At 40.0% G+C, this 10,476-nt stretch overlaps 1 protein-coding gene across 1 annotated transcript; it reads left to right on the top strand.

The window, feature by feature from the left end:
• The first annotated feature begins 3,218 nt into the window (after positions 1–3,218).
• Positions 3,219–6,445, top strand: LOC120786434 (G-protein coupled receptor 20). The gene is made up of 4 exons (XM_040121880.1): positions 3,219–3,404; positions 3,884–4,140; positions 4,258–4,390; positions 5,858–6,445. Exons 1-4 carry the CDS (start codon positions 3,219–3,221, stop codon positions 6,443–6,445), a joined length of 1,164 nt encoding a protein of 387 aa, XP_039977814.1.
• Positions 6,446–10,476: the final 4,031 nt, after the last annotated feature.

Genomic DNA, 10,476 nt, shown 5'->3' with positions numbered 1-10,476 from the left:
CATCGTTTGACCTTTGTTTTCCTGTTAGTTTGTTTCTTCCAGACAAGATCAGATCATACTATTATGAATTTTAGCTCATTATATATGACAAGTACACACTGACCACACAGTCTGCATCACTCTGCCTCATTTTTCTAATTACCAATACTCACACTTAGGAGATACACAATTTTAAACTGCTGAGTACTGAGCAACTCCAACTGGACGCCTTGCATCTAAGCATCCAACTGTAATAAGAGCTCAAGAAAAGAAGCCTCAAATGTATTTATTTCACCCATACTTTCCCAGCTGCTTTCCTGGAGATTTTTCTTATCACCTCTGGTCACAGCTGCGCTTCTCTCACCTATACGTTACATGCAGCTTATTGATTTTCCAATGGGACGTTTTGTGAAAACAGGAGCTTTCATTCATTCAAGACCACATAGAGTGCATTTCACTGTGCAACACTAATGTTAGGAATTACTGACTCAAGCTTTGGCTTAAAGGAAGCTATAGATTTGATAGTTTATCCAAACCTAACGCTCAAATGTGAATCCAGGCCCCAGGCAATCATGAGGAGGCACACTTAACATCCCTTAAATTCTTTACAGGTTTATAGTTCATTTTATTGGATCCCCATTAGCTTCTGCCATAAATTGCTAATCTTCCTGGAGTCCACACATTAATAGATGTCCAAATAAAACGTGAATACAATCATGAAAGCAAGGTCCAAGGTGATGGGTAACAATAATTTGCACAAAGGACAGAAAAAATATTCACACACTGCTTTCTTGCTCCCAATTCTTTGTTTATTTTATGTGGATATAAAAATGTGGAATACAAATAGAACTGGTAATGACATAGCAGCATGCAGATATTTTTCTGTCTTTTAAGCCAGGCCCTCGGCCATGTTTTATCCAACTGTCTGTAGGATGATGAAGAGTGGAAAGACCTTCTTCGACAGGACATGTTAACAGATAGGAACTCATCTGTCTCTGGTATTTGTAAGGAACGGAAAGACCTTTTTGGCCATAACCAGTGGTTCTGTCAAGTAACATTTAAGAATAAGATGTTATTCAGGTGAAATCCATCTGGTTTTCTGTCTTGGTTTTCATTGAGAAACAACTCTTCCAGTCCAGCTTGAGGATGACAAAAAGGGTTCACTCAGGTGTCAAGCTCGTAAAAGTTTCATTCAAATCCTTCAAATGCTTTTCCTCATTTAAACAAATTTGATGAAATTCCTTAAAATAAATATGGTACAAATTGTACAATACGGCTTTGCATTAGTACCTCAGATTAAATAAAAATATTAATCTGCTAAAGAAGAAAAAGGTTTTTCAAAAAAATGTTTTCATATGAAAAACTATTGTCAAACTTTTTTACCCCATAAAGGTTATCATTGAACATTTGTCATCATGTTTAATCAGAAATCCAAAGGATATCAAGACACTTAAATGATAAAGGAACAGCTGAAACTACAAACAATGAAACTACTATGAACTGTGCATACAGTGCTTTTTACTATGTAATTGGTGAATTATATCGCTTTCTCCGTCTCTGTCTTACACAGAAACTTTATATGATATAGTGTATACAAAAAAATAATTTATAATATATATGTCATATATGACACACTCTCCTTTTGAAAACAATAAAACTATTATTTCCAAAGTCAAGAATGAACTTTGATGCTAAAATCCCCTGAAAACCTGTTTTCAAAGACTATGCATTCTTCTATAATATCAAATAGTCGTGACTTAATAAGAAACAATGAAATTTAAATTTGAGAAAAAACACTTCATTAGTTGTTTTTTTTAAAAGAGTTTAACAGTATAAAAGTCAGCTAATCTGCTTCATCAGGACTATGTGGGTTTGGTTTGGTCAGATTTGATTGACGGTAACGATAAATCAATCAACTATCATCAGGTTCTGATTTAGTGATGTTAAAGCGCAGAGAAAAACTCAAATACAGAAATCATTCATTTGAAATGACTGATTGAGAAGCTGATTGAGAAAATACGTTTTCAGGGCCTTTATCTTTTAAGCCACCAAGGACAAGAAGTCCTGAAAGTGAACCGGATAAAATTACAACAGCTACGACGATTGCATGTCAACAGGTTAATCTCCATAAGAAGTGAGTAGTTGTGGGTATTTGCTCCAGTCACTGATGTAGACCACATGATAAGTTTGAAAGCTCCGGTAAAAGGCAGTGCATGTATTTTGAGTTATTGTTTTTGTCTGGCTACTTGTTCAGTCATCGCTTTTCAAAAGTTACAGAACAAAGTCGCCAAGACATTGCGAAATGGCTGTCAGGTTTTATTTTACAGCATTTTATCTGTCCTCACATCCTCTAAGCCAAACTAGGGTTCCCTTAAAATTCTTAGTTTATGTCCAACATATGGCACAGTTACCTTCATCTGAAACCTCCTCTAAGTGAACAGCATCTGCATATTGAGGATTTTAAAGCCTCCACTCCTTTAAACAGGATGTGCCACATCCATCACATTTATGTGACTCATTCAAGACAAACGTATATCTTGTGTTCAACCCAAGATGTGTCAGCGGCATGTTAAATAGCAGCACACAATGACATGGATCATATTAATACCGTACACGGTGTGTGAAGTCACACACGGGGTCATGTACTTAAGTGTGTTGAAAGCGTCCATCCTTTTAGAGAGCATATGAAGATGGATTCAGCCATCTCCACAGCACAAGAGGACGTTGTTTATAAGGCGAGTCTCTCTCTGGATTAACTTCTGCAGATGTTGACCACTTTTCATCCTTACAAGCCATTACTCTTTTAGTTTTAAGTGTGTGTGTGTGTGTCTTCTCACTAAGCTTGGAGTATTGTGGTGTTTTAAACCCAATGGAGCACTCCCCGTCACTTTAGATTTGAGCTGCTTCAGTCTGTTTACAATACAATATCTACGGCTGACTCCAGGGTAAAAGGTTGAGGCATCTGTCTCCAGCAAACAATGTGGGAGCCATTCGTTTCACAGAAGCCTGAATATTATAGTATCACTTGGGAAAACATGGTTGGGAGGAGACAGCAACAGCGCAAGTTTGGAAACTATCCATGACGTGCAAAAAACACAAGATTTCCAATTCTGCACAAAGCAGGTTGAATTTTTTATTTGTTATGCTCTAATAAAAATAAAATTAATAATGCTGATGATGCTTATTTCCCTTCTGCCAATCAGACCTCAACCTACTATTCACTCATCCTTTTTCAACAAATGGAGAGTCCTCCTGCCAACATCAGCTCCCCTCCCACCACTGAGCCGCTCCTGCCCCTCCTGACTCCGGACCTGACTAACTGCAGCGCCTGGGACCAGGGGTGGGGGGCACCGCACTTGCACAGGTTAGCCCACCTGGATGTGCAGCTGTACCAAGACTTCTACGCTGTGTGGGTTTCTCTTATGGTGAGATAACGTACCTGATCATTTTGGTCATTTCCACTTAAACTATACTGCATTAATTGCTGTTAAGAATAAAATGTCGTTTTTAAAAGATTTATGTCAGTGAACAATGGAATATTGTTTATTAAGAAAAAGTACTTCCTAAGAATTGTTGTGACTAATATCATGACATTTATCCATAATTAAGCAGGGCGGAACAGATAAACACAAACATCTTATTTAAGAGAAAAATAAAGAATAAATGGAATAAATAAGTACTATAATATGACTTAATAATGGTTTGAAATCTAGAAGACCAGCTCTCCACACTGGCTAGAGAAATTTGTGTGGGGGAATGCGAAGGACCAAAACTGTTCCCCAGACTGCTCTTGGGCAAAGCACTGAACCTTCAAATACTCGCTTGACTCTGCAGGACCATTAAAGCAAACATCCACCTTTGGCGAAGTATCCGAGCGCTGACGGTCCATTCCTCCCTGTTGCAGGTGTGTAACTGTCTGATGCTGATGGTCGGTGTGGTCCTCAACAGTCTGGCTCTCTACGTCTTCTGCGGGGCCTCCGCCCACGCCTCGGCGTCTGTGGTTTACACCATAAACCTGGCTGTAGCTGACCTGCTGGTGGCGCTGTCGCTGCCCGCTCGCATTGCCCTGTACCACAGCGGAGGGAGCTGTGTGGCTTGCTCCTACGTTCACACCTTCAGCTACTTTGTCAACATGTATTGTAGTATCCTGTTTCTGACCAGGTGGGCGGGTCACTCCATTATGCAGCATTTAAAATGTATAAACACTGTCAGCATGTACAGAAGCACTTTTTTACCCCTTGTTTTTCTCGGTGACTCCCCTTCCTCCCCTCCTCTCAGTATCTGTATAGATCGGTACCTGGCTGTCGTCCATGCGTCCCGCACTCTCCGTCGATGGAGGACCACAGGAGCAGCCAGGGGTTTCAGCGCCACAGTGTGGTTCACTGCAGTTGTGGTCACCTACTCTTTCCAGGTGAAGATACATGCACTGCGAACACGACACGCTGAGGTCCAGATAAAACATTTCAAGTCTCAGAGGATGCAATCAGAATCAAGATAAAAACCGAAATCAAATACTCCTTAAAACTCAATTGGAATAATATGTTGAATATTTCCCACAATAAAGAAAAAAACAAAAGGAATGAAAAAAAAAAATTTTTTGTTTAAGTTTTGCATGCTCCTCTGTTGTCACCTCTTTCTTTCCATTTCCTTTTGCCAGACCACGTTTATGACATTTGGCCAACTTTTTCCTGTGAGAGAGACATGACATGACAAACGCTAGTAGCTGCACCATATTAAAGCGTGCGGTCCAGACCTCATCCCACAAAAACCTGCCCCCAGACTCCTTTATCTCGAGACACAGGTTTAAGCTTTGGGTGGGCTGATCCCCTTGCCTTGCCATAAAATGGCGGAGTGAAAATCCCTCAAATCCAGTGATCATCTGTCAGCCACAGCGTCCAGAATTACATGACAGTATCTTTAAATTTTCTGTTGATAAAGTTTGAGCTATTGTAAATGGAAATTAGTTTTTTATCTGAACAGATAGGAATCACTTCTTATGCCAACTTCCTATTTATTCAACCTGATCGAAACAAAAAGGTTTAGTTGTACTGGAAATGCGCACAACATCACTTGGATTCAAAGGATTTTTTTCAAAGGAATTTCAGGGGAATTTGCTATGAATGGCAGACCCCAAACTTCCAACCATGGCTATAGCAGTATAAACTTAACCCTAAGACCTATTTATAACTTCTGGTACAGCTTGTTGGGAGTGTTTCAGTGTCTGGGAGGAGGTGCAGCCTGGGAGGCCCACTTCAGGCGCAAATATTCCCCACACTAAATGGGCCACCATGCATTTAGAACAGCAGACGTGAATCATTGAACCGGCTTGAGTGATGGTCATGTCCTAAGATAAATCTGAAAGGGGACAGGATGGTTTAAAGAATCAAAACGAAAACATTTTGCACAAAGTTGTGTGCATGTCTTCTGTGTTTTCTCGAATATTTGCTTTTTTTTGTGCAATTAATGGAGATTTTTACTTCTTCTGCCCTTTATCTGTGATGTGAATGTCACAAGTACACGTTGCTTCATATTAAGGGGTCACAAAACAAACAAAGTAGCAAAGTAGCTAATATAAAATTTAAAAAAATGGCTAATGCACATCTGGTTCGTAGATGAATGAAAGAAAAGGTTGAATCCCTGTACATTGTCAGCACCGGTTTTATTATACATGCAATATTTTGGTCACGGACCTTAAAAACACCATAAACAACTGATCACTAAAATGAGACTGATATATTATATATCTACATGCTTGGGAACAACTGATGTGGAGGCTGAATCCTTGTTGTGTTATATTAGATGAATGATCCATTTAAAAGAAAGGAAGCACTTACAGACTTGATGTGTTGGCATCTCTCAACTCTCCTCCTCTCTCCAGACCACAGCGTTGGAGTTCAGCTCCTCCTGCGTGCTCCTCCCTGCCCTCTTCTACCTCACCATCCTGGAGTTCCTCCTCCCCCTACTCGCTGTGGTGGGCTTCACCCTGCGCGTTGCCTGTTTTCTCTCCTCCAACCACGGCCTGATGCCCCAGAACAGCAGGGCGAGGAGGGCTCGTGCCATCAGGCTTTTGGCCACCGTCCTGGTGGTCTTCACTGTTTGTTTCACGCCCTTCCACATCCGCCAGGTGCTGGTGTACTTCCGGGTCAAAGTTGAAGGGGAGGGGCTGGGGCAGGGGGCAGGACAGGTGCTTGCCTATCACATCACAGTGACCCTAAGCAGCCTCAACAGCTGCCTGGATCCAGTGGTTTACTGCTTTGTGACGGACAGCTTCAAGAGAGTCTGGAGGACGAGGAGGAGGGGAGGGAGGGAGGTGGACGGGGAGGCCAGGCATACAAGTGGGGGAGAAGGGGAGAAGAACTCACTGAATAAATGTTCGGGTACGGCGCTGGCGATCGCTCACAGCGTGGCCGCTCTCACTCTCACCAGCACACCCCTCTCTGCAGCCAGAACGGACCAGTCTGCTTAGACAGGTGGACACCCCTCGACACCTGTGGATGGAACGCTCCAGAGAGACCGTGGGACTCACCAAGAGTGATGGATGAACAGGAAAAAAAAAAACATTTCTATTCCATATGAGCAAAACAAACCACTTTATAAAACACTTCAGTGGCTACGTCCCTCCATCCATCTTCATCCCTTTATCTCTCCATGTTTTCACCTTTCCATCCCCCTGACCTTGTTTGGATGTTGTCCTGAGACTGGTGAGAACAAATACTGGACGAGAACGGGATGGTCTTGCAGTGAAATCGATGAGCTTGTACTAATGGAAATATCGCTTGCTTCATTAAATTGTGTTTTTGAGGGGCCCCTGTGGCCTAGGTGTTAAAATGGCGACCATGACCTGCAACATCGCTGGTTCAAGTCTGGCTGGGGACCTTTGTTGTTATGTCCTTCCCCATCTCTATCTCTCCATCATTTCCTGTCATCTCCAGTTTACTAATTAAGGCATAAAATAGATTTTGTAGAGATGTACCAAATGAAGTGGCCAGGGAGTGTATGTTTGTAGAAACAAGTATTTACCGTGTGAGTGCAGCGGCAAACTTCAGTTGTCAAGTTTGCCGCCTTGAGTAGCTTGCAGGTTTTGTCTCATTTGATGTACTTTTTTTTTCTATTTGAAGTAAAAGTAAAAGTTCTTGGTTTGTTTTTTTTAAATAATGGTGGAGATATTCACTGCACTTAAGAAGGCACCATGCAACCATGAAAGAAAAACAATGGAATTGCTCCACCAGAGGACAGTGTCTCACCACAGCAACAGGTTGCGTTGTGTGGAATGAGCTGATGCAGCGAAAACAAACGAGATGATAATTAGATCATTTTAACTGATCAGGCACATAAAAATTGTGATTCTGTTTCCTACTCTATAAAACTACAAAACATTTTCAACTCAACCATCTCATCAGAGCTGAATCTACAGTTTTGCTGTACAATGACTTGAGCTGTAGTAATTTAAAATAAGATGTCGTAAATCCGTTAGGAGAAGAGCTGTTCACGTTAATCATTTTTAAGTCAAGTGTCAGTCCTAGCAGGCATGTGAGTCATGAAATTGAGTGGTACTTCCCTTTAATCACATCATTACAGTTCAATTAACGTAAATGTTCTGGGCCTGTTTATAAGTTTATACCTCTGCATAAATACATCACACACACACACACACAGACACATATATATATTTTTTGCTTACCATCAGCTGGTCCTGCTGTCACATGATCATTCTGGATAAGACAGACAGACAGACAGACACACACACACACACACACACACACACACACACACACACACACACACACACACACACACACCACTTTCAGGTTCCGTCTCTGGTTTCTCTGTATGGAAAGAGTGAGGAACTTGGGCCCTGTGTGTGCGAGAGAGAGGAATCTGACTCTGCAGGAATAAGGTTTTCTGATCTCCCTAACTTCCCTCTGCAGTCTGACCACACGGCATCATGGGAAAGCAGTTGGCTGCTTTGAAGATGCTGGCAGTTAAGCTGTTTTGTCCAGGGAAAAAAAAAAAAACGGTCCTGAAAGTGCAGACCAGCGGGTTGTTTAACCAGCAGTCACATAGATAATGACTTGTAACACACAATTTCTCCTTATGAATCTCACAAGTTTAATCCACATGGGGACATAATCCTCTGTGAAGTGCTGTAAAACTCACAGCAGACAATTTAAAAAAAAAAATAATTTTACTGTTTCTAATGGGAAAACAGACTGAACCAAGCCACCTATATACATGAGTAGACATTTATGTCACACACAGTACTAACTGACTTTATTTAGTAAAAACTTAAGAATACCCATCTTTTTAAACGGTGATTAAGACCCCTTGTTTAACTGACTTGTAAATAAGAATGAATATTTTATGGGAAGAATGCACATAGTAAGGAAAAATTAAGGTGCTACAAAAGAAAACTTTCATCCGACCCGATGAAGGCCTCGTGAGGTACGCACATTCTTAACATATAATAACGTACGGAGTCAAACTGACATACTGTGTTTGTTATGCAAGATGTTTATTTTTGTAGACACCACTTTTTTGTGGCGCAGATCTGTAGTTAAATAGGCTGAATTAAGTGTATGCAATTAGGGGAAAATGACCAATTACCTATTGATTAATTCATAATAAGTGCTTGAAATAAATTCTTCTCAACAATTTCTAACTTTCTGAACTCCTAAATCTTTTCATTTATATGTACATCATTGCTATATCCTCCCCCGCCCCCAGTTATTCACCATTCAAATAAATCTCGTAAGGCAATAACCAGATAATTCTAAAATACTTTATACCTTTCTGTAATGTTAACAATAGCCACAATCGTTCTTTCATCTATCTGAACTAAAAAAAAAAAAAATTATAGCATCAGTGTACACACATTTGCCTAATTTTCTGCAGTCAATTTTAGATTAAATACATACTTTCGGGATGAAATAGTGTAGAAATAGTTTGTTTTCTGAATGACCTGTGTATTTGTAGTATTTCCTGGATATACAGGTAACAGCATTTTTAATGCAATTTATAACAATAAATATGATAAATAAGTCAGACTGAGCGTAATCTGATGTTATCTAGTTTCAAAACACAATAATATATGTGAAGCTTTTACTCACATGATTTGAGTTTCCTATACTGCACTTGTGACTTGTTCCCCTAGTTGACCCTTCCACCAGCAGAAAATGTTTCAGTAATACCACGAAGCTTTAATTTAGTGTAGAGCAGAAATGTATTTGGTTTTTTTTTTTGGGGGGGGGGGTTGTGTGTGCGCCATAAGGCCCTCTTTCATTTTTGATTTTTCTCATATTTCGACTTTTGATTGAGAAATGTTAAAGAATGAAATGAGTCATAGTCGGTTAACTTCTGAACAGATTTTAAAGGTGCGTTCCATACAGTGTTCATCCAGAGTCCTACATATGAAGGCTCAAGCATATTTACAGAACACAGAGATATATACAGTCTTTATATAGAAAACAAAACTACTAACAAAAATAATCATCTTTTTTATAGCAGCAAAAAAGAAGAAACTAAAAGAGAAATATGTATATTTACATCTTTTTTCAAATAACAAGGCATATTATATATAGTACACTGCACATACTTGCTTTCCCATTCTTTAAGTATTTTTCTTGATTTAATCTCTGTGTAGATCAAAGTATATAGGCATCTCTCTCCTCTGTCATTAACACACAGTTTACTCGAGGCAGAGCCACACACATACACAGTTCAGCCAGGTTGGACTAAGGGTGGCCACCACGCCGCTGCCACTTACAGCTGCTGGCTGGAAAATGTGAAACAGCATCACCACGTCACCACATTCATTCATCGATCAGGATGGTGGAGCCAACATGGCTGCCACTGAGGAAGTGCAAAGGCCAAACTATTGTGTGTGGCTCTGCCTAAAATTCAGAGAACTGATTAAAAAAAGAAAAGAAAAAAAAAAGGGACATTTTCTAGTTGAGTTAAAACACCAAAACAGAGACAAAAAGACAAAAAAAGTAAATAACCTCCGGTATTGCAGCCATCGATTCCAGAGTTAAGTGTAAACCAGGTGATTGCAAAGAACAGAAATACAAACACTGAGATGACATTTTTTGTTTAACACACTCTTGCGTTTTGCTTACATGTGAGCAGCTGTGAGATGACTGCTCACTCACACACTCACACACTCACTCACACACCCACACACACACACACACACACACACACACACGCACACACACACAATCCATGCCGCTTCTGTAACATCTCCCACAACAGCAAATAGAATAACTTTAATTTACACTCTTTTGGAAACTAATTGAAAAGTGTCCTTTATAGATAAGAAAACTCAAAAAATAAATATCCACAGTTAGTTTTTTCTTTCTTCTGAAAGACAATTCTATTGTTTTTTGTTTTTTTTTTAAACTTATTATGTGCAAGTTCTGTGCAATGTCAGACCCCCCCTGGCTTGTCGAATATCCAAACAAAAATGATTTCGGCTGAAATCAACTCACATTCATTGAC

Source organism: Xiphias gladius, chromosome 24 (assembly GCF_016859285.1).
Source record: "Xiphias gladius isolate SHS-SW01 ecotype Sanya breed wild chromosome 24, ASM1685928v1, whole genome shotgun sequence".
In the NCBI taxonomy this organism is placed as follows: domain Eukaryota; kingdom Metazoa; phylum Chordata; class Actinopteri; order Istiophoriformes; family Xiphiidae; genus Xiphias; species Xiphias gladius.
This window is presented reverse-complemented; position numbering and strand designations above follow the sequence as displayed.

Excerpts from the sequence above, each read along its gene's own strand:
- LOC120786434 (XM_040121880.1), top strand. The coding sequence starts at position 3,219 with ATGGAGAGTCCTCCTGCCAACATCAGCTCCCCTCCCACCACTGAGCCG. Across the intron at positions 3,405-3,883 it reads CTGTGTGGGTTTCTCTTATG|GTGTGTAACTGTCTGATGCT; the intron begins GTGAGATAACGT and ends TCCCTGTTGCAG. Across the intron at positions 4,391-5,857 it reads TGGTCACCTACTCTTTCCAG|ACCACAGCGTTGGAGTTCAG; the intron begins GTGAAGATACAT and ends TCCTCTCTCCAG.